We start from the raw sequence: 25,551 nt of genomic DNA on the forward strand, positions 1-25,551 counted from the left end.
CGTCCAAGGTCAATTTTAAACACCCGTGTCAGTGGCTTCCAACAGTCTATAACGTTAGCTCCAGAGAACCCAATACCTCTGTCTACACAGGCACCTGCGTACACGTACCCACACGCCGGAAAATGCCACAGAAATACACATAACTAAATTCAAAAAACACAACAAAACTGAGAAAGAAACCTAGCTGCTTACAGGTCTCCAAGGAACAGCTCTGTTCCAGACTTTTGAGGAAGTATATGGGATGGGAAGCGGCCACAGGACGTACAGCAAACAAAGAAATATACTGGAATATACCGGAAATAAGTATAAATGCTTATCAATTAATCTACATGGGGGAAATGCTCACTTTACAAACAGCCACTGGAATTTCTTGAATGTCTGGTTACATGTGGCAGACAAAAGTGAAATAAACAGAATTTGATTTTAGTATATTAACCATGAACAAAAACAAAGCTGAATGAAAAACATCTACATATCTGTCTAAACACACACACACAAACACACAACACACAACACACAGACACTAGTGACACCCAAATGAAGGAGACATCATAAGCACCTGAAGGTATAACTCAAAATGACTTTTGCAAAAAATAAATTGGGAAGATTTGGGATAGCTTTTCCTCCTCGAGCCAATAATCACAGATAAAGTGTATTTCCAAAAACTTGTATTTTAGAATCTTCAGACATAAGAAGGCATTTTCATGAAAAAAAACACTATGATTTTTACTTTTTTTCACGGTCAGTTTATCAAATCTGATAAAAAAATAATCATGTATTTAGCCACGAATCAGAACCAGGCACACAGCAAAGGCAGCTCTCTGGCCTTCTCATATTGTCCTGATCAGGGTTAGCAATTCAATCACAGAATCACTCAAAGTTGCTCTGCTACGATACTGAAGACTTTCGGTTAAACACATAAGATTCCTGAAATGAAGAAATATTTCCAGTATAAACTGAACAGTACTGGTAAATCAAGGAATTAGTCTCCTCCAGTGGGTTTTCAAAGTGGTGATCATTTTTCTGAGCTGCAAGAGAAAACAATGCTCATTAGTAAAGACAGGTGGACAAGCGCTCAGGAGACTATAATACAGTTCTTCCTGAGACTAGCATTCCTCACTGGGGAAGCATAGGCAAGGGCAATGCCTCAAAGAATCTCCTCCCCAGTACAACAGTGTCAATGTGAGCACAGTTGCTATTGTTACAGCAGCTAATTCACCCCTAATTCAGTATATAATTCATTATATGGCTAAACGTGCACAAAACTTGTTACAGGCCTGGGATGAAAGTAGAGACAGGACATGGACCCATCCCAGGAGAAGCACAGCCTAGCGGACACGCAGAATTAAATGGTGGACTATCTTCATAGTACACCTGCACTGAGATGGTGGATGAGTTAAAGAAAGGGGCAGAGAAACTAAAGTGGATGGATGCCCGTGGAAGAAACAAGGCAGGATTATTCAATCCAGTAGGCCAATGAGAAGTCTGTACATGGGGGAGAACTAACTTTTGAGATTCATGTCACCATCAGGCCCTCTGATGTTTTGATAAAGAATCTTGGCAGATGCAGACCCAACTACCACCACTAGATGAAGGCTGCAGCAAAGGCTGTCCTGCCCACTGCAGCGACTCACTCCACCCACAGGGAAAATGCTGCTGGGGACCAACACTGCATATGGGATGGCTTTGCTGTTTAAAACTTATTTCAATTTTTTTCAGGAATTTTTCCATTTAACTATATATAATGTCAAACACAAATGAAACAGGAGGACAGTGGCTTCCTAATACAGCCAAGAAGGCAGACAAAAACCACTGGGCAAGCTGGAGCTAGGTAGGATAAACACTGGGCTCATCTTGTCTTTAACTAGCCACACCTCACCTAAATGATGCTCTGTCCCTTGCAAATTGCCTCTACCGCTCTCACCCAGTTCCTTCAACTAAGATATAAATACCTACACCCAAACTCTCTATTCAACCCCAAGAATAAATAGCATGGAACTCTGTGTTGTCAGAGCTAAACAGACCAAAGTTACTAACTTTTCCCAGGCATCCCAATGCTACAGACAAATAATCATAAGCATGCTGTAATAAAATATAATTCAATTTGTATCATTGTCTTGGAAAAAATATAATGGCCAGAGGTTGTTATAATTACATCATAGTTCCTAAAAATCAAAACTGAAAGTACTCAAGGAGAAAGAAGAAAGAATTCCACGTCCACTTTTTCTTTTCTACAACAGGGTTTATCTGTGAAATAGCCCTGGCTGTCCTGGACTCGCACTGTAGAGCAGACTGACCTCTGAACTCATGTAGATCTGCCTGCCTCTATCTTTTGAGTGCTGGAATTAAAGGCATGTGTCACCATGTTTGGCTAGGAACTCCACATTCTTTAAATTACTATTCAAGAACTGTATCATGAATACTGGATCGTGAATGACTCTGTTAAATAATTGCTCTGATTTTTCTTGAATATCTACTATCTCGATTTCAAGGATTTAACATTAATTAGTACTTTTCAGTTAAATCTAAAGACCATATAGAACAGTTATAGAATAAAGAGGTATACCGGAGCCAAGGCGAGGGTGTGCACTTCCCTTAAAAGTCATAATGGAGCGATGAATTAATTATACATTCATATGTTACCTTCAGAAATAAAAAATTCTGCTAAGTAGAATGAAGTCTTCACAGCATCTGGTGCATGGGAAATACCGTTTAGTTCCTTCCACTCAAATGGTGCTTTCTCAGGATGCCACTGGACAGCATATACTGGATACTTAAATCCTGGGTGGAGAACAGACACCAGTAAGCAAAAAGAATAGTTTATGATGATATTGTCCATTGTTTCATGCCGTGCATGTGCCACATAAAACATGTTACAACTCATCAAAATCGGAAAACGTAAAAGTTGTAAATATTCCCTCACACAAAGAACTGCTCATAGTCGGGGTTAAAATACCCAATAGGGAATCTCTTAAAATCTGAACAAGGGCTACGTTTCCAGGAAATCAGAATAAGCTTTGGCCTGGGAATACATTCCAGAACAACAGCCAAGTGAGAAGTTTCTTTTGTCTGTGGATCAAAGTAGGAACACACCCATGCTAAGTAAACATTCTTCCACTGAGTTTTATCTTTAGGCCTAGGTGCACACTTAGTTGGTAACATACATTTCTATATCTGTATTTTACCTCTCCTCATGCATGCTTTCCTCCCATAATGACTTATGAAGAATGAAAACTAAGCAGGCAGGCCCAGCCTATGGAATAAATGATTTGAATAATAATTGCTAAAATAAATGTTAATAGTTTTAAAATATTTGTATTCTTGGTGATTATAATTTAGTTAGTTTTAGAACTCAGTGTGCATACTCTTAGCTAGATAAATGATTTAATCTCTGGAATTAGACTGAAAAAAAAATAATTCAGTTTAAGGAGAAAGTTATATAAAAGAATGGCCATTTGCTTGCTGACTGGCTAGAATGTAGAAAGTTTAATATATTACTCCCTTATTTTTCTTCACATGCTATAAAAGTTGCACAATGTTTTAGAAAAGTGGATATATATGTCTCTGAAAATTAAGTCTTTTTTTTAATTCATGTGTCTCTCCTCATTTTAATAGAAAGCATCCACCCCCACCCATCAGTGTTTTAGAATGGAGACTATGAATGCTCCCAGAAAGTGCTTGGAGAACACAAGGAGAGAGGACTGTCTTCTCATGCCCCATTACTAGTTTTTCCACTTGAACAGCAGCTTGCCAGAAGCAAACACTTCCTTCCAGTCTTACTGGAATTCACAGGAAACAAAGTCTCCCAGTCAGCAGCTCTCGCAGAGAGACACAGAGCTCCTTCCTTCCCTCTGCCTCCCTCTGCCTCTCAGGCTGCAGCATTGTCTCTCTGCAGCCTGGGATGGCCCACAAAGCGTGCCTGAGGGTAAAAATGCCTAAATGAGGATTTATCTGATAATCAGATACACAGGGACATACAGATGCTGATGTTCAGAAACAAATAAGGCTTACTCTTTAGAAAACTGTTATTAAAAGACTGATGGCATTTCTTTACAGCTGTAGAAATTCTAACCTCAGTCACTGGTTTAGAACAAGATCATCAAGAGTGAAATAAAATACACAAGAAACAGAGCATCAAGGGTCCCTAAAGCACATATATTGTATGTGCTCCTAACAGGTATGTATGTATGTATGTATGTATGTATGTGAGTGTTTTGTATGTGTGCATTTGTGTTTGTATAAAATGTATAAAATATATAAAATTTATAAAATGTATAATATGTTCAGGCTCTAAAATTTTTACATGATAACAGAGTCAGAAAAACCAACAAAGAACCAAAATCTCCAGCTTCCAACCCAATACCAAAGCCCTATAAAAAGGAAAGTAAGACAAAACTCCAGCTCTCAATAGGCTCCAGCCAAGAAAGTTGGAGCTTGAACAAATTCAAGCAAAAAGCAACATCCACAAGGAACATGAAGCAAACAAAGATGAAGGCTTCTCAAAGATGAGACATCTAGCTTGAGTCTTTCAGTGTAGTTGAGAGCTCACCAGAAGACATGAGGAACATGGGAAGAGAGAAAGAGAGGTGAGAAGCACTACTCTGTGGAGGGCAGCAACGGGCTGCACACATCTCAGAGGAACAGTCTGCAGGGAAAGCAGCAGAGAGCACGGATGACAATGATCAGGTAAATCTAGCCTTGCCCTCCGATAGTGAAGAGCTACTGAGTTTTGTGTGGGCAGCGCAATCAGATTGGTTTCTCGGTGAGACTCCATATGTAGTTGGAGGATAACTGTATGGGCAGTTAGGAGGGGGCTGGGTAGACAGAAGAAAGCATGCACAAGTTAGATCTGGGATGCAAGAATTGCCATAGGGTTTTTAGAAGTAGATAATGTGTCAGGGAAGCCAACATGGATTGCAAGTTTCTACTGCAGAGTGTTTGGATGGTGGCGACTCTAGCAACTGGGTAGAAAGAAAATCCCACTTCATTCTGGGCTGATGATCATTTCTCAGACTTTCCTGCATAAATATTTCTTCCCACCTCACTAATTTGACCAATGTGCTGTGGCTTAGGAGTGTCCCCCAGATTCAGATGTTGGAAAGTTAATTTCTAAATCATGTTAATGGTACATGGAGGTGTAACCTTTAGGAATTCGGATTAGAAGAGCTTGGAAGGGTGAGGCCATGACAGTATCAGCGCCTTTGTAAGAGGGGGAAAACTGACTGAGCATCCCTTTCTGCGTTGTCATATGACAATCGGTGATGCTATATATAGCCAGAAGGTCCTCACTAGATGCTAACACTATGTTCAAGGACCCATCAACCTCCAGAACACTTAGATAGATTAATCTTTATTTTTGGATGATTCAGTCTCAGAGACTCAGTTACTGGAACATAAAATGGACTCAGTCACAATCTCCAAACACCAATCACTGTTCCCACCTTAGGATAGTTTACCCCTCTCTTGGTTTCTGTCCTCTCAGGTTGCTCTCTCCAGCTTCACCAAATCTAAGAGTCTACCTGACAAAGGAGCAGAGAAAGTATCTTCTGTCTCTGGGTCCCTTCCTGTTTCCAGCTCCTCCTTCTCCATCAGCCTAGACGGTCCTAGACGGTCCCATCTAAGTTTACAGCCATCCAGTCATGGATGTTCTGAGAGACAGAACACAAAGTCTGTAAAATGGCATCTCTTGGAGATTCTGGACGAATCATTTATTTGAATAAATGTAAAAACAGTATGATTCCTTATTATTCGTCACAAATATGGAAACATCAAGTGTGGCTGATATTTACGAATCCCCTCTTCTGTGCAATAACTACTGTAATAAATTGTCCCTCTCCTTAATGTTCCCTTCAAGTTACCATCAGGAGATAGAGTACTGTATTGACAGCATTTTGTAAGATCATAGAAATGAAAACTGTGTAGGAGGAAACACTGACGCACGCCTGTGATCAGAGCCTGGCAAGCTGAAACAGGAAGACTGCAGCAGGCTGGAGCCAAGCCTTGGCTAGTGAGTTTCTAGGCTTGCACCACAGAGGGAAATTTTCCCAAAACACAAACAAAATGCGAGGTATATTTTATGCTTTTTTTGTTTTGTTTTGTTTTTTTAACTCAAAATTGTTTTTCAAAGTCCACTCAGAATGAGGAACACAGGTACATGCAGTGATTTGAAGAATCTCATAGCATTCGGTTATATGATTCACTCCTTGTATTGTGAGGCATGGGGCTTGTTTTTAACAGCCTCCCTTTTTGCTAATAGGAGCAATTATATGTACATTTCTAGGTTCATGAAAAGGTTTCATTAAAGTGGTCTTACTGGCATTGCTTTTGTTTTATTTTGGTTTTGGATTTTGAGACAGTCTTTAGCCCTGGCCTAGCTCATTACAGCCTCCCAAGTGTTAAAACTAAGGGTGCGTGCCACCACATGCAGCTTTGCTATGGCATTTTAAAACACTGGGACTGCTGGCTAACAGGACTGGAGACCATCAGCTTTACTAAGAAAAGGCAAAGTGCTCTAGGCACTGTGACTTAACTGCATGAATGTGCCCAGTGCAATAGCCTGGGTGGCACTTGTTCTCGGTCTTAACTCTATCAGTCCTGATATAAGGTGGAGTCTTCTGCTTCCACTGCATCCACCAGGGAGTGGGCACACTGACAACTTCCCTCATTGCCGCACTCTTCCTGTTTCAGCTTGCCAGGCTCTGATCAAAGGCGTGTGTCGGTGTGTTTCCTCCTACATAGTTTTCATTTCTATGATCTTACAAAATGCTGCCAATACAGTACTCTATCTATCAGTGTGAGGACAACACACTGGCGTTCACTCTCCAAGGTATCTAGTCAGAGCTCCAAGCTATTTATAAAAAGCTGTTATTTAAATCTTTACTGATCACTTTACTTCTTCTGAGATAAACACAGACTGTTTGGCAGCTGTATGCATACACACACACACACACACACACACACACATATATATTCTCTCCCCCTCTCTCTTCTTAATATAACTTACCAATTCAGCTGATTTCCTCAGTCTTTTGAGTTATGAATTGTATTTTTCTATATCTTGAAAACTTCCCTTACCCAAGATCACAGACTTTCTCCTTTATTTCTCTAAGGCCTTTCTTTACCTTTCCACTTGGGTCTTTTTTCCACTCAAGTATCTCTTTTAACCATTGAGGAAAAAAGGTCTCTGCCCCTCTTCCTCCTTGGTTCCCAGAGCCCAGTCAGGTGTTGGAATGCCTCACCCCGTCCTCCTGACGCCACCTCTGGGCTCACACATTTGACAGCCACCTAAGATGAATTTGGAATGTTTCCTTTGCATCTTGATTCTATGCTAGTGCCTTCTCTCTCTGTGTCTTAGGATTAACCTCTCTTTTGAGACTTCATTTGAATTTCTTTCATTTTTAGTAAGTAAATTTAATTCTGTTTAAGTCTCTTTTATGCTCCCCAACCCCCCAAGACAGGGTTTCTTCATGTAGCCATGGCTGTCCTGGAACTCAGAAGAGTTCAATCTGGCTGGTTCTACCTCCAGGGTGCTGAGATTAAAGGTATGTGCCACCCTTCCTAGCCATAAACATATATTTTCAAATATTCCTTATTTGTTAATAACTTAAGGTATTCTACTAAATGTCAAAATTCTTAATAGCTGAAGTTTGTGCAGGACCAGTTGCTGTTTCTCCAGATTCATAGTTGTGATACCTTGCTTCCTTGTGTGTTATCTGAGACCTGAACCACTCATATTCCATCAAATATCATTCAAAGAAATATCCTGAAACAGGGAAAGAATGATGCTTGCCCTGTCCTAGACAAGTACTGTGATTTGCTTCTGCACTGCACATGTGTGCTACTATGTACATGAACCCTTTCCATGTATATAGCAAACATAGGTTATAAGCATTCAACCTGCCCTCTGACTACATTCCCAGCTAGGACAATGTAGGCGACACTAGACCACTTTGTCACTATGAGGGTTTAAGGCTCACTCGCCCACCATCCTCACCCCATGTCCTAAGCATGCTCGGGCAAACAATTCTTTTCAAAGTTCCATGGTCAGGATCCCAAGTGTCTTTGAGCTTAACCTTGCATGGCACGTACAGCCTGCAGTCCTGTTCTGTGGTGTCCTTTCTTCCTCACACTGGGCCAACAACAAAGCCGCTTTCCATACCCTCAGAATTTCAGGCATTCATGTGCTTACTTTCTTGGCACCTAGCTAACATATTTTAGAAAGATGGTTTCCTCCATCAACACCACTTTCAGAATGTCTGAAGGAAGTAGTTAAGGTGATTAATCTGATAACTCTAGAAAAAAGTGGTTTTCTCACCCTTCCTTGATCCTCAGGTCTCTTCTTCACTATCACCCAAGTTCCTAAAACTACCCAGCCTGCACTGATTTGGAATGTGAACAGAATGTGTCTTCTGTCTTCAAAGATAACCCTACTTCTGTCCTTGAGCTCCAAAGTGATATGACATGACATCACTAACAAGAAAACTAAGTTTAGTTGCTATATAGCTGCACGTACCTTCCATGGATGAAATGAATTCAGTCTTGCCATCTGTATTGGTTGTTAATATATTGAAAAACTTCTTTAACTTTTCATTTTCTGTAAAGTTCTACAACATAAAAAGAAAACAGAGGGTTCGACTCTTGTAGTTATCCTGATTGTAGTCATCTCATTAGGAGATACTGATTGAGTAGTCATGTGATACCTTCACAGAGAGGCTCCATTTGTGAAAATTTGCAGTCAGATTTTCTGATGCTAATGAAGTCAATAACTCAGCAGGAAAATTCTGGAACATTCTGCCCTGTTTTGCACCTAAAATAATTTAAGCACAGAAAAATGACTTCAACACATGAAAACAAATAAATAAAAACTAAAGCCCAGCAAGTCACTTACCTTTGGCCAAACAGCAGCCATTATTAAGATAATCAATATGAGTAAATGAGGAGCAGAGCATGTTTCCCCAGGTTTCCAAACAAGTGCTTATAGTCAGGCAGAGGCATATCTAACATGGAGGCAGATAAGATATGCTACAGATATAATTACCTCCTTTTAGACTTTTAATAGAATGACCATACATAGGCTATCCATGGAAGAGCAGAGAATCTTAACTCTGACTTCCTCAGAAACCTCTGAAAAATAAGAATTCCCAAATATATAAGTCTGTGTTCCTATAAAGGCTATTAACATTTCCAGTGTATTCTCAGAGGTATCTAAGACTTAAAAGGAGATGGTGTTGAGGGCAGATTAAGCAAAATGAAAGACTATGTGGGAACCTACTATTTTGTAAGGCAATTAAAACCTGTCAGTTAATGTCAGAAGCCAGGCCCCTCGCCTCTTACCCTCACCCCCTACTTCTCCCCACCTGCACAATGTCTCCTGCAGCCTCATCTCCCTGGCAACCACAAGGTTCTGCTTGAAACTTATCAATAGATTTTTAGATGTAAAGCAGTGCACCATATGTTTTGAAGTAAGCAGTTAGACCGCCATTGTTTCGGGGCACAGGCCAAGAAGATTCTGTACTTTCCCATCACCTGGATCCCTCTTACCCCTCCCTTTGAAAAATGTATTATAAATAAGCACTTTGTGCCCAAATATATGACTCTTGACAAGCATTTGCTTCCTTGAGTCCATTCTCTCTCTCACCCGTTCTTCCAGGATTGTAACCCTCCTCGTCCCTCACGAATAACCTAGGACCTGCAGGTTGGGTCAAGTTAAAGGGCTGGAAAGATGGGTACACAGTTAAGAGCACTTGCTCTTCTTTCAAGAGGATTCAAGTTAAATTCTCAGCAACCATGTCCAGCAGGCTCACAACCACTGTAAGTGCAGCTCCATGGAATCCTACTCCCTCTTTTGTCTCACACACACACATACACACACACACACATACACACATACATACACACACATACACACACATGCACACACATACATACACATATACATACACATACATACACATAAATTTTCTTTAAAATATAGATCCATATATATATATATATATGCATATACATATGCATATACATATATATAGATCTGTATTTTAAAAAGAGATATTCTACATGACTAGGTAATACTGCTCCTATAAATCCCTGTGCTAGCTGTGGGGCACAGCCCTATAACTGCTAGTCAGGCAGGCCAATAAGACTACTAAAACAATATAAGTTCTTGCCATTTCTCTTGGTTGCCCACCAGAACTAGATGATAAGACTCCATTGCTAGGATACCACACACCCAGGGTGCAAGATCTTAAAAAAAAAAAAAAAAAAAAAAATCAAGCTGGAACTGAGGTCAAGGCTTCCTCCATGCTGAATAGCGTGCATATTGCCACAAAGTGCTATGCTGAGGGAGAAAAGGTAACGATGGTCTCACCCAGGTGTGAACCCTACAAACCTCACTGCCAATCTAGAAAGCCAGATGTGCACCATGGTACAATAGGGGCATGAGTGTTATGGAAAGAAAGCAATGCCTTTTTGATGAGAGAATATATACGGTGGGTGATGAAACCCACCAAAAATTACCTAAATGATTAAGTACTTAAAACAACTTAAGAACAGAGAAATAATTTAAACACATGAAAAAAATAAAACCCACTATGGCACTTACCAACAGCCAAACAGCAAGCATTAAAGCATTATTAACCTAGTCAAGAGTAAATGGTAAGCCAAGCATGTTTCCCCAGAAATGCCTATGGTTGGGCCAACATGGATTCTGAGATGGTCAAGACTATGGGCCCTAAAGTGGAACGCACTACTGTTGTTTAACAAAACCAATATGGTGCCAAACCTCATTCTAGATATGTGTTTATACCCAAATGCTAGCCCCTTCTAGTTAAAGAAGTTTCTCTTTGCAGTGAACGACAATGAGTGCAGACCCATGGCTTATCAACGTGACAAGACTTTTGAATGTTCCGCCCTAAACAGGACATTTATATCACTGTATCGAAAGCTCAAGGAACCATGGTAGAAGAAGGAAGGGATGTAAACATCGGGAAACAGAAGAAATGTGAACTGCTCTTCAAAACCCATGGTCACAGAGAGACCTGGTTAAAACCAGTGACTCACAAAACAAAAATTAAAAAAAAAAAAAACATAGATGAAGAAAGGCACGTGCAGGGAGGAGGGAAGTTAATGGGGGAGAGGGAGGATGAAAAAGGAGAGAGGAGAGGGTACATTATATCCATGTATGAGACTGACAGAGAATCAGTTTAATCAACTGAGGAAAGGTTAACTATGCTAACTACGGAGAAAAGAACATTAACTAAGCTAGAGAACAGATCTGTGATGCGAAGAGATGAAGGGGGAGCATTGCTCCCCAGATTACTTCAGAATGGGTTCTGATTACAAGGATTATCCATGTGAATAGAGGGCTTGAAACAGCCCAGTCTCTGGGAATGGAAGAGGCCCAGGAGACCGTAGTCAGTTACACAGACTAAAATACCAACAGGGTAATGAAAACACAATCCTGACATGTTCAAGGTTCTGATGCTAAGTCAGGCCTCTCAGCTAATGGCTTCAGTGAGTACCTTGAAGAACTGCTTTGTTGTAGAAACTGGGCTTTTGTTATATGGCACACCTAAAAGCCTGACCTAAAATAAATTCTTCCCAAGAAAACAAGACTTCTGAGGGTATGGAATATCCTAGGAATTCTATGAATGATCACTATTCTTCCCTCTCAGAATCAGTGAGAATATCAATAGTTGGTAGCACTTAATTATGATGATCCAGAATTTATATGGAATTTATTTTAGATTTCCAACTAAGAGCTTCTTTAGCCACTGAAATTTCCTGAGTGATAGAAGTATATTATGAAAATGAGATGGTTCACTGTTAGCTCTTACATTACCTCAGAATGGGCTGATTACCAGAAAGACCAATCATGTCATTAGAGGACTTTGAAGCTGCCCAACCTCAGGAAGTGCAAGAGGCAAAGGAGACTGAATTCAGCCAAATGAGCAATGACTCAATCACGTGTTGCAAGAAAATACCAATAAAAATTCTGAAACTCAAGGAACCCATGGTCATGGAATCTCCAGAATGGTAAGCAAATACAAGGGGGTTTTGTTTGCTTTTGAACTCTCTGAACTGTTGTAGTGAATTATAAAACATAACAGCCAGGTCATAGGTATCTGCATAGGTGCAGCAGCTAGCAGGAAAGTTGGTGGAACTGGGTGACTTGCCTTCGGTTTTACACAAATAGAGTGGTCTCACTAGGCATCAAGCCCTTTAATTTGTGAGGTCTTACTAGTTCCAAGTGTTCGGTGCCAGAATAAAACTACTATATAAAACACTCAAGACAGAAACAACATGTGTCTACAAAGAGAAAATACTGGCATAATAGCAATAATACTTGATATTTATAAGATCTGTATTTAAAGTACTACACATACAAACCAGAAATCATCTTAATTCTCAGAAAGCATTCCCAGAGGTAAAAACTTTTAGAGTGAAAAAGCTAAGAGAGACAGAATGATTCCCCAAGAACAAAGTGAGAAAGCTAGCTAGATCTCAAAATCAGAACTGGTTTCTGATTTCTTATTACATGATCCTGAGACCACTAGAACACAAATATTAACAAAAACTAGATCAAACACAAATATTATCATTCTCACAAATGAATAACAAAGGGCTCACTCAGAGTTCTGGTCTTCAGATAACTCAAAGACTAATGGTTATTCCTGTCCTGATATGCAGTGTTTACAAATGCTGTTAAGAAATATTTTTGGAAGAGTTGGTGCTTATTCTTACCTGCAGTGAAGTTCAAGGGCAATGTCATTGAGTTAGTGCTTGTATTCGTTAGTAAGTTCTCACCGCTAACCAGGACGGAAAGCTCCTCAAATCCAAGGCATGTTCCCCACACAGGAAAATAGTCTCCGTTATCATAACTCTTTGGCAGAATGAAAGTGAAAATTATGTTGGTTCAAACTTTAAGTGTGTCCGTGTTTGTAATTACTGCTACAGAGTTTTCTTCAGAATTCTCTGGAAACCATTAGCAGGCTACCACTTAATTCAGAAAAACTCCCAGGCAGGATGAAAAAAGGAGAGTCGTCGGCATACTGTCTTGACTCAAAGACCCATGAGTTATTTAGTTTAACTATTAAAAGCTATTAAGCAAGTATCTCAGAAAAATAATTATTGAGGAAAACATTTAGGGGAGACTGGCAAGATCTGAGTGCCAGCAACAATAAACAGAAATTGCTAGCAAGACTTCAGGGGAGAAACAGGAACCAAAAGCTCTAAGGCCGACCAAGGTGAGGCACTGCACAGTAGCTGGGCACTGTGCATGATAAACAGACAAGGCCTACAGTATGTGAACTGAAGAGCTCTGAAGAAGCCACGTCTGTTTGGAAGAGTCTATGGCCTGACTGACTAGCACTTTGTGCCCATGAAGTGACATCATGCTATACATAGAGCCTGAGTTATCTCGAGCTATCTTTAGTCTGTTTTAATGGCCATTTATGACCAACCTCTGAGTCTGACCTGACATGGTTATCACTACTAGGTACAACTTTTCAAATGCATTGCCGACATTAGCAAACTTCTGGCTTCCATCAACCCTAAAACTAAATATTTTGTACAACAAGCACCTGAAATCCACATAAGTGATGTCCGCTCTATCATGGTGTGTCACGTGATGTTCTCGTCCACTTGGTAAAGTATTTTTGAGACTTTCTTTTGTTCTCTGACTCATGTCTTTCACTTGTATTTGGCTGGGAATACAAGCTCACTAGCAATACCTGTGTCTGGTGTCAGAGGGTGGCTGAGAGGATGAGGCTGGATGGAGAACTGAAAAGAGGAGACGTAGTATCATAGGAACGATGCCCAGTGCATAACGGGCCAGAGAGAGGCACTAGCTTTACTAACCTATGAGGGTGTGCTCCACACCAAGAATCCCCAAAGTACATGAAACAAATAGCAGGTGAGTAGACGCTTGACTCTGGAAGAGCAGGTGTCTGGCTATTAATAAGGCTGGAGTAACTATGAAGAAAGTAATACTGTACACTCGAAAAAAGAAAATTGTCCTTATGGAGACAGACAAACCCATTAGGAGTGATGAGCAGGAAGACATCTTTACCTCGATAGCCTTTCTGAAAAATATCTTCGCCACACGGGAATAACCTGAATGTGTTAGGCTAGCACCTCCTCCAGGAAAGAGGACTCTGAAACAAAATCAGTTAAGATATATTTCCCCCATTCACCAAGTAAATAAACATTCTTCACTTAAAGAACTTTTTCTTTACTATATAATTGGTAAGATATATATATATATATATATATCATATATATATAATATATATTCATGTATACATACATAATATTCTTAATTCTAGACATTCAGAAATTACTGTGGTTAAGAATTTTGCACATATTCTCTTAAAACTTCTTCAAAAAAGGTTTTTTTTACAAGCTCATTGAAGGAAATATAACATGAACAAATCAAAGGCAAAAAGGGGAGGGGGAGAAAGACCAAAGAGCATGAAGAGACAAATCTCCAAGTCTAGCTGGCTTTGAACTAAGGTGATCAGTAAAGCCAAGTCAGTTGAAAAAACATACCTATTTTAACTTCAAAATTATATATATATATATATATATATATATATATATATATATATATATATCACATAATAATCATAATTATTTCTATTAGAATTAAATATCTACAAGATATCTCCACAGTCCTGATATTTCTTAAGTAATAAACACAATATTAGGAGTCCTGCAAATCAACAGAACTATCATTCTAGAAAAGTCTTGAAAGAGTCACAAATATTAGGTTCTCTTTCATTCTACCCAAAAAAGATGAAACTTAGGAGAAAACTTTTTACCATGTTTTTATATTAGGTTTTTGGACTAATATTAAATACTTAAGCTCTTTAACACATCTTGAAATAAGCAAGGATATTCCAAAGTAGTCTGGCTTCCATTTACGTGTGTGTGTGTGTGTGTGTGTGTGTGTGTGTGTGTGTGTGTGTATGAAGAGGGGGGGTGAGAGGCAGCACACATAACATAATCTTTCTTTTCACATGCATGTGGCAATGGAACTTACCTCACCAGGCTCCTGTGACAAGCTATCTTACCAGCCAGAGGCTATTTCTCATTTAAGAAATACACCATGATTCTTCTATGAATCAGGCTTTGTATCAGCCTGTGACGAGGCTAGTTTCTATTGTTAGGAGATTCGGTCTAATGGAAAAGGTTTTCTGCTAAAACACTTACCACAAGCCATAGCAGAAAACCATCTGTCACTGAAGGAGACCAATTAACAGGTCTCTCCCCAACTAACTCAGTATTTTAAAACGTGCCTCTGACCAAGTCTGGTTTATGCAATCCCACAGTTCTTTTCCACAGTTAAAGTGGACTAATACTCCCAGACAGTCTCCCTTAGGTCAGGATCCATACTTCAACTGGAAGTCTGCTCCCACAAAACAGTGTGGGGTCAGCTCCACTGTACCTCAGGGAAGGTATTTTTTGAACTTATTGAGCTTTCTTTTTCCTGTTTCCTCCAGAAAGAATAAACTCCATTCAGAAACAATAAATTCCACCCCCTGATTTTCACCAATTCAGAGTCCAGCCTTCAGAGCCTGCGCTGTGGAGAGTGCCGTGTCCGAGAGGTCAGTGTGAGGACGTACATAAGTGGAGAAGATTCATAAAGGATTTTCTGGTCACCTGAAGAATCGTTGCTGGTTTGTCTCCATGAGGACACACTGGGCATCTAAACAAGCTGCCCCCAACTATTCACACCTGTCAGTGACACTACTTCAGATTTTCCAACAACAGTAGTACCACTGGGAGAGAGTCAGTGGGATGAAGTATTTCAAAACATATATTTGAAGTGTTCATTCATTATTTTCCTTTATCTCTACCAAATACTTTGAACATGCTAGGTATGGTAAACAGTTTACCAGACTGACCCAATTTTACAAGAAATAGTTACTGATCCAAACTGAAGCAACAGCAAATCATGTTTTGATCATCACTGCTTCCTACCCCACTTCCAATCAAAAGTAGCTGCAACTACCAACATCTGCTGTGCTGATAACAGAAACACACCGGCAAACAGCAGCTTTTGTTACCACAAGGCCGTGTTTCAAAACAGCATCTACAGACACCTTCAGTTGGAAACGCCTGCATAAAGTTCTATTAAACAAACATAATTATCCCACTGAGCTAATCCCCACCTCCACCTCCAGAGCAACTTCAACAGTTTAGAACTTTTGGGGCAGTGCCTATGCTTATATCCAAGTCTGTACATAACTCTGTACAAATATTTATTTATCAGATAAAATTTTACGTTCCCAGTCATAGAATCTGTGTCTTTCTAATTTCAATGATTACTGAAGAGGAGCCCCAGGGACTGACTGACTCTAGCACCTACGGTGACAAGACTTTGCGTCTTCCCACCTCTTCACAGAGTATTAGCAAGCTTTCTCACTTCTGCCAACCTGATTCTTGATTTCTATAAATAATGGCACTTTTCAGTTAAGAGCAATAAAGGGCATTTTTATGTGATTGCCAATTTTGTTCTGTGTTCTAACTACTCACATATTTTATGGGGAAGCAGAAAAAAAATTTTTTTTAAGTTTATTCAAATTACCTCTGAAAGAGAAACAAACCATCTGTATCTTCACATCTCCGACTGGGAAATTTCAAAGTATTTAAGCACTTAAACAAAGATGAGGTTAAAAATAGTAAACGTATCATACAGCAGTTACATATTTCCTGTCTTGCTTCCTATTGCACACTAGGACTGAACCTTACACAAACCAGGCTCTACCACTGAGGTACACTCTCAGCTCTCTGTTTTCTTTTTTTTTTCCCCTCAGGCTGGTGAACTGTCTGCTCTCTTCCCTCCAGCTCATAAGGATCTGGGATTGCAGTAGAGGCTTGAACCCCGAGACCTTGCCCTGCTTCCCACTCTTTACTGGCGCTTTATATCTTCCTTCAAAACATTTCAACAAACACACTTGGGAAATTATTATCAGACAACTTTTAAGAACTCTCCATAGAAACACAGAATGCTTATATGTAAATTCTGCAAAACTCTGGTATGTACACACAAACATATTGTATTAAGACTTCATGCAAGATCAAGCCCACTTACCCGTTAATAGACTTAAAGAGTTTTTCATACTCTGAATCTTTATGATCAAGCCTGAAAACAAGGAAAGAATTTTATAAGAAAATTAGTTCTGAAGCCTAAGGAAAAAGTTAACATTCAATAGAAGCCACATTTTTTTTTTTTAAACACTAAGTGAAAAACTAAGTTGTTTGCGGTACTGCATATTGAACCCATGACTTTGTATATGCAGAGCAAAGTACTACAGCACTTCTGTCTAAATATCAGACAATATTACATTTCTACCTTAAAGGTATTCTTGTTAAGCTATGAAAATCACAAAATTATACCATGTTTGGCTAATGAGAAAGGTAAATCTGTTTTTCCTGGAATTGAATGAAATTCAATATTTTAAAGTAGATATTGAGCACTGGACACTAGTATTGTCTGTTAGCCAAGAAACCTACAAATATTCACCTATTTTATATAAAGACAAAAACATTGTAAAGCTCTGTGGGGCTGGAGAAATAGTTCAGCAGTTTACAGTTCTTGCTGCCCAGCCAGAGGTTTCAAGTGCAGTTGTCCTCACATCAGCTCCAGGAGATTGGAGCCCTCTTGTGGCCTCCGTGGGTACTGGCACACACACACGCAAACCTCCATCTTTTACTATAACACCCATCTTACCTACAGGCAACTTGGGAAAATGGGAACATGAATACACACCAAATCCCAACATCTCACCCCGCCCAACCAGCTGCAAAGGTGTGACTATTGTACATGAAGTCTACCATCCAGGTCTAAGGACAAACTACTCACAGACCACTGAGACTGGCTCAAGTATCCTGAAACCATGATCAAGCACCTTTACAAGCTTCCTAGCTGCTGCCATGTTACTGCAGATTTTATCTCTTTTCCCCAGAGAAAATCCAAAGAAACTAATCGACGACAGCTGGCTCCAACCTTTAAATCATACTGTGGTGTCTGTAAAAGTGTGTGTGAAATCCTGCAATAACTCTCCTACACTGAGCAGCCTTTTATTTCTATAAAACAGCAAGGCACACACACTCTCCCCATAAACACATCGATAAAAGTTTACAGTCGTTAGTAGAATATACTCCACTTCTGCCCCAGGAAAAAGATATAAGTGGACATAGATCGATTTAGAACATGGTTCCTGCTGTTGCGAAGTGAGCTGTAATTCTCAGCCCTTGCCTAGTCCTGGCAGGGAGCTTCTCTGACTCTCTTCTAAGTCCCAGTAAGCTCTGAACTCCACATAGGTTATTCAGAAATTCATAGTAATCTTCTTTGGGGCTCAGAGCCACAAAGCAGTCAGTGAAACAGCTATAGAATTATTACCATGACAGGTGACTTGGCCTAGAGTAATAGGATAAAATTTAAGTACACGTGTTCTCAGTATCCTGCCAATCCAAGCCCTTGAAGTTGTCCCAGCAATGGCAAAACCTTCCCCATGGACCAGGATGAGCTGCACAACAAAAAGCCCTGAACCAGCTTAACAGGCAGGCTCTGCACCATGTGTGACTGTATGCTTTAACCTCACTTCTCACTACTAATAGGCAACCCAAAAGCATCAAGTTCTGAGAAAGAATGTCACCAGTAAAGGCAGGATGATACCAAAGCCAAGAATCACCTATAACAGAATTCTGCCCAGGTCTCTCATCTAACTTCTTCTCCCCTCTGAGCCAGAAAGTAGCCCTAGCAACCAACATAACTAATGCTGAGTCTCCTCATTTTACATGTAGGATTTCCCTCACATAGATTTCTACAGGGTCACATGATTCCAATCTCAAGCAATAAGTATCAAAATGAACTTTTAAGCCAAAGCTGGAGTTTAGCCTACAGGCTGTCTGTCAGGGTTTCAGCATCTTGTCAGAGATGCTAATATTCTGCAAGCCATTAGGTTTCAAAACTTCCCAGGTTTCCAACTGTCCATCATTCCCACTTAGTGTGTCCTCAGCAACTCTGATGTGATGAGTGACCATCTCCACTGATTTTTAAAGAACACACACCTAGCAACTCACCACGGCGTCTCAGGGCCACTTTCTCTCTATTTCACAGCCAGAACTTTCCAGCGGCCTCTGAACTGGGCTTCCCACTGTGGCGGCTCTGCCATGTCTCACCCCCATTTACACTACCTCCCTAAATAACTTGCATTTAAGCACTTCCATCATAAAAACTGTGAGATACTACTGCATATCTTAGATCTCAGGGATCTCTTCCTCAGATCTAAAACTTGAGTATATGGTTTCACATGAGGTTAGATTACCACCAACAAATTAAACACTAATCACATCATTAATCAAATATGGAAGGTGAAAGAAGACACCCTTACGAAGCTCAACATGAAGACTTTTCATATCTAAGTTGTATTTACATTTTGATTATTTGTAATATTATATAAAGTATAAGAAAGTCTTTGTAATTATTTTCAGAATAGGTTATAATAGTTGTGTTTGGCTTTGAAAATTTCATAATCGATTATATGAGAGTTCTAAGAGATTCTCAAGCACTAATTTTAGCTAACGATGTAAGTGCTTAGAAGATTTTTGCTTATTAACTTTTTTCAAATGAAAACAGGTGACGAAATCAATCCCTCCAAACTAAAAATCTGAGATTAATCATATTATTTTTACTGAGCCATATAATTATAAAATAAATGAAGCACCTTTATAAAGGTTTTGTTTTTATTTGTGTGTGTGTGTGTGTGTGTGTGTGTGTGTGTGTGTGTGTGTGTGAATGTCCACTACAGGTGTGGTGTGTGCCAAAGAGCTAAAGTTACAAGTGGTTGTGAGCTGCCCTGCATAGGTCCAAGGAGTCAAATTTTGGTCCTGTAGAACACAAAGTGCACTTACTTAACCACTGCGCCGTATCTCTAACCCCACACTTAACACATTTAAAACTGCAAAACCTATCATTTACACTGTAGCAACACTAAACACTCATTACAGACAGGCTTTTCCTAGATGTGAAAGTACAATAATCTTCCAAAACGTCTCCCTCAGTCTTTGAGTGTTCCCCTATGCTGATACTAGGTGGAAAGCAAGCTAAATTGGAGACTCAGTTATGATTTTTATGGTATCTGTGAGAAGTGTCTTTTCTGGGGTAAAGGAAGCTATCAGATTTTTCGCAATGCTAATAGACATATAGCACACTCTCAATGACATGACAGACACACAGAGAGCTTCGTAAACAATTTAGTGGGAGACTGCTGGCAATCGGTTTGTGGCTGAAATCAGATGCAACAACATTCCTTTTAATGATATAATCATAGGAAAGAAGAAGGCATTCATTTTAGAGACAAAAGAAGGATCTTTGCATCCCAGTGAAAACCACTCAAGCATACCTTATGGGCACGACTCTTGCCCCTGCAGACTCTATGTACTTCACATAGGACGCAGCAATGTAGTAGTCTCCAAACTTCGTCATTTTCCCATGACATCTTTGCATTAATATTCCTAAATTTAAAAAAAAAAAGAAAAAAAAGCTTTAGTTTCAAGCAAATTCTTTTATTTCTTACTCAAAACAGGCCTACAGCTCCTGCAAGTCTACCCACAGTTATTGGGAAAGTATTGGGAAAGGATGATCTAAGTTTCTTACTACACCATTGTTGTGGAATATATTTCATCTCAATCAGGGGCTTCTACCCCGCCTTTAATTATTCAGTTCCAAGATAAAAGACACATTCAACCTTTATCACAAGCCTCTATCAGCACTGATGCTGGGGAAATATGTACCCTCCATGTTATTAGAATCTACTTTCCTATTGATGGCCCCGAGTTATTACTTACTGTGCTTTGTCTGAGATGCTCCTAACTCCATGGTTCTAATGGCCTTGATTTTATGATTCTTACCACAAGGAGTCTTCTCTCTCCACCTTCCTCTCCTCTTCCCCTCGAGTTGTTCCTCCAATCCCAAGCTCAGGAACCTCAAGCCTCATCTATCCCAATTCTGCCCAGCTATAGGCTATAGGTATGCTCATCAGGAATAATGTGGAGCACAAAGTCACCTAGAGTCACTTAGGTCTACATTCAGACTCTGTCTCTGGAGGCAACCAGGCTTTAGGGGCACGTATTTAGCATTACAACACAAGCGGTATCAGACCAACCCACTATACACAATGAATACCTAAGAAGCTTCCAAAGTAAGTTTATAATGGCCCCAACCGTTTTTTTTTCATTCAACCTTAAGACTATTCACACACAACTCACTAAATGTATAAGGGGCAAATCCCTTTCCCCACAAAGTCACAGTTGTATCCTTGTCAGCAAAGGCAGAGTATAAACAACGTTGGTCCCCATCTTTCTAATAACCTCACAATCTAAGTAACCAACATTCTCCAAACCCACCCCAGGCTATTAAAAGGTCCCTTTCCTTTCTAGAGAAAGCCTCCTTCTCCAGTGTTTCCACAGAAACAAGGCTAACTCCACCATCATTCCCTCAATCATTCAATACTGTCTACATTGCATGCCAGACACTGAACTAGCTGCTGAGGACACAGTAATAAAGAAAAAACTCTCTGCCTTATAGGCTTTAATGCTAGTGGGTGAGAGAGGAAAGAGGTAAAGACAAACAACAGAGATTTACTTTTAGGGCCAATTGTGATGGCTGGTGCTTGCGTTAAAAAGCCAATGAAATACATGTTCCACTTCCAATGTCTCTTAAACAGGGTGGTGACTCTAGGCATGCAGGGTGGGAAAGTCGAACAAGACTTCAGAGAGGTGGAACAAGTTCTCCCTACGAAGGTATGGTGTGGCACTTAATCAAAGATATCAGTGAGCTGAGGCAGTGAACCACACACCCATATTTGAAAGCAGAGTGATTTAGAGCAAAGGGAACAGTAGCATGCAAGGGTCATGAGCCAGCCTGTCAAGTCTACCAGACTGGGAACATGTAAGAGAAAACAAGACAGCAACAGTCAATGGAACAAAGAGTCACAGGCATGCAGGGGCTGCTTTTTTCTTTACATACCTCAGAGGCTCTACATTGGCTCTGTGACGTCATATTGTCCCACTCATTTGATCATCTCTTACCAATGAAACCCAAGTCTAGCACACTACTGACACGCAACACTCATCAAAGCATATGCTTAGCATGTGCAAAGTCTTAGGTCCATCCCTACACTCCAAAAATTAAACAAACAAGAAAATTCTCATGTCTGCCCGTTGACTATCTGTGCCTCTGTGAGTTAGGCTGTCACTTTAACTGTCTCGATGGGGCACAACTCCTATGTCTATATTAATCACATCTGCTTTCTGGGCTTCTTACAATAGTTGACATGAATCACTTCTGAGTATCAAATGTCAAAATGTAGCTAGTAAGAATGTTTCTCTCCTTTCTATCCAATAAGATGGTCTTCACAGTGCAAAATAAAATTTGGCCAAGAATAGAATACAAGAGCCATTATAGGAAAGAGTGAAGACAGGAGAGGAGGGGCCACAAGAAAGGCATGCAGAACCATGTGAACATAAGTGCCTGCAACACTAAATTAATTCCACAACCACACCCTAGCCCATTCATTTTTTTTTCTCGTTCCTAGGCACAGAGTTCGGGTTGTATGCCCCGGTCTCAACATGTGCTCCCAATGTTGGCTTTTACACTTCAGGGTATTCCACGATGCGTGTGGCTTCCTTGTCTTTGAATACTTTGCGCTTCCTAAGGTAATAGCATATCCATATTACATGCTCAATTGACTACATTATCTTAATTGACTGGGTAGGTGGCTTCACCAGGGCTTAGCAGTAGGTAAAGGCGCTTGCTGCTGAGTCTGAGGAGCTGAGTTAGATACCCCAGGACTCGTGGAGAAAGAGACCTGACTCCCGAAGTTGTCTTTCAACCTCTGTAGATGTATGTGAGAAGCATGCACATGCATGTGCACACACACACACAATAAATGTAAAAGAAAAACATAGCTGATCTGGTTAACCAAATGCATACTTTTTCTCTTTTGTCATATGCAACTTAGAGTTGCCTAAATTCTAAGAAACAAAATCTTCTGTCATCTTTTTTTTTCTATTCCCTAGATCCACAGATGCAATTCACTACATATGTTATATGACTCAATTTGAAGAATCTAACCATCAATGGATATAGCTTTGGAAGGAGGGTTCCAAATTACTAAGTCACTCTTATTATTACTAAGTCACTCTTTTGAAAACTGGACCACTCCTGAATACATAAAACAAGTTTCTAGTTTCTGTATAATGTTCAACTTCAAGGAAGGAAAAAATAAGACAAATGTCCTAGTCCTACATATGTCTACCCATAAATTTCTCTGGTAAAATTTTAACTACAGGCTGATTTCTCTTTTGTAGCTTTCAAATGTCTGACACGAATGCAACCCAGTTTTACCCTGTTTGAAACACAAACATGCCAGACAGAAACAATTTCACGCTTTGGTTGATATAAAACGGACATTCATATCTTCAGTCAGTGTTGTCACTTAATGCTAAAAAAATGGCAAAGTCCACGCACACTCAAGTTTCTTACCTATTTCGTGTGTGTGTGTGTGTGTGTGTGTGTGTGTGTGTGTGTGTGTGTGTGTTGTATCTTCAAGTATGTTCTTGGGCAAAGAAACTTAAGTTTAACCCGTGTGCAGAATTTCTGGCATTGGAAAGGCAGGGAAAACGATCGGAACACAGATCAGGAAAAGCATCTCTCAACTCACACTGAAGTCTGACTAATCCTCTCAGCAGCTAATACTCAAGAGTAAACTGACACTTTTTAAGGTCTTTCTCCCTTCTCTGCAATTTTCTAGGAGTTTCACTGGAAACTTCATGTATAGTAAAAGACCCATACTAATCCCTTGTGCAACACTAGTAGCTCCTGGTTTTTATCTTATCCAAGGCACCTCTGCAGCCTCCCTATAATCTTAATTATCATTATGGAATAAGAGAAGAGGAATAGAAAGTGCGATCCTCTGGAAGCTTCTGGAACTATGAAACTGACCACTGGGTCAGCCGAAGTGGAAAAGCCCACGGCATGCTTTCTCCTCGGCTTCATTCTTAACTTGAGCTCTTCTCTTCCTACTTTTGATAAATCGCAACTCGGCTTCACACTCGCTGTCCTTAAAATTCTTTTCTGCATGGAAACCTCAAATCCTGCGTTTGCCTCGACTGTGGTTCCTAAAAATTACGGGACCGTCTCTAGCGGCTTCGGGTGCCAGGTAGTAGCAAGGAGCTGAGCCTGCCCGATCCCGATCCCACAGACGCAGAGGTCTCTAGAAGGAAATCAGCACAAGGTCCCTTTGATGAGAAGCGCTCCGCCGGCATCCTGGGTCTGCACGCCTGCGAGAAACGAGCGCCTCGCGGACTACGGGTCCTCAACACCTGCCCCAAGCCTCCTTACCGATGATGGGCCTCTTGGAGCCCGGCTTGTAGGGTCTGGACAGCCCGGGACTTGCAAGCCCGCACAGCAGTAAACCCAACACGCACAGCAGGCGGCCCAGGCTCGCCATCGCGCTCGCGATCGCGCTATGGCCTCGGGCCGCCACTCAAAAAGGTTCCGCGGCCCGCCGGGGGCCTCTGAGGGCGTGGTCCCACGGCCTGGGCGGGGCTCGGGGCTCCGGGCTCGAGGGCGCGCAAGGCAGCGCCGCTCAGGCCTATGGGAAGTGTAGTCCGGGCGCGCGCCTGCGAGGCGGGGGCGGGGCGATGGAGGGGGCGGGCGGCTCAGGGAGTGTGCTCGGCGTTTGCCCAGCGCCCAGCGCCCAGCGCCCGACCCGCCACCCGGTGCCCCGCGATGTCATGCTCCCGAAGGCCGCTGTGGAGACTGTAAAGAGTCCCCGCCGCCCTCCAAATGCTGTGAGTTCTCCCTGTGAACTCTTTATGTTGCCTGGCGAGGTCATCTACACCGAGTCGACCAGCCTGGGACCTGATGGCCAGTTTGGGTCCCACCAGGCCCTGTGTGGTAACCAAGCAACAAGGCCCGTGAGGTTCTAGAAGTTACCAGACAACTATGCTACATAAAAGCATAGGTTTTCTGCCTCTGATATCCTGAAAGGATTCGATGTTAGGACAGGGGCTGACATCGAAAGACATAGCACACTGATCGGTATTTATTTGGGCACACGGATATCCGGAGGGTGTAAAAGGCACAGAGTATGTCTTAAAGTACTTGTGTCCCTTTCCTTTAGAACCCTGTAAAGGGAAGGCGCTGATTCCTGCACCTTGCCCAAAACTGCAAGACTCTACACTCAAACGATACAAGGTCCTTGGTTAGTTTCGCTGTTAGAACGAAGCCCTGAAAACCACTAGTATCTTATAAAGTGATGACAAGAGCAATAGCTAAGCAGTTTAAAAACTCAGGTTGACTGATGTATTTTGAATGTTCAAATGAACACATGCGTAGCCAGCAGCACAAGGAAGTTTCTTCCTATCAAGGATCAACTAAACTCCAGGTTAAAATAGGAAATCTACTGAAGATGAGGAGTTACTTTGAATGGTGTTATTTGTGTAAGAGGTATACAATTTAGAAACAAAACACAGAATGTG

The 25,551-nt window shown here is 40.8% G+C and overlaps 1 protein-coding gene across 2 annotated transcripts; it reads right to left on the reverse strand.

Moving 5' to 3' along the window:
• Positions 1-651: 651 nt before the first annotated feature.
• On the reverse strand, positions 652-24,962 carry Ggh (gamma-glutamyl hydrolase). 2 transcript variants are annotated; one of them, XM_076924095.1, is made up of 9 exons: positions 24,410-24,962; positions 20,409-20,520; positions 17,093-17,143; positions 14,066-14,150; positions 12,739-12,877; positions 8,700-8,806; positions 8,513-8,603; positions 2,644-2,781; positions 652-1,028 (listed from the first exon to the last, which is right to left on the reverse strand). In XM_076924095.1, exons 1-9 carry the CDS (start codon positions 24,516-24,518, stop codon positions 889-891), a joined length of 972 nt encoding a protein of 323 aa, XP_076780210.1. In that variant the 5' UTR covers positions 24,519-24,962; the 3' UTR covers positions 652-888. The 2 variants fall into 2 exon arrangements, with proteins under 2 accessions (XP_076780210.1, XP_076780211.1); XM_076924096.1 differs by lacking the exon at positions 24,410-24,962 and adding an exon at positions 20,854-21,169.
• Between the last annotated feature and the right edge of the window lie 589 nt (positions 24,963-25,551).

The sequence above is a fragment of the Arvicanthis niloticus genome, chromosome 25 (genome assembly GCF_011762505.2).
Source record: "Arvicanthis niloticus isolate mArvNil1 chromosome 25, mArvNil1.pat.X, whole genome shotgun sequence".
Classification (NCBI taxonomy): domain Eukaryota; kingdom Metazoa; phylum Chordata; class Mammalia; order Rodentia; family Muridae; genus Arvicanthis; species Arvicanthis niloticus.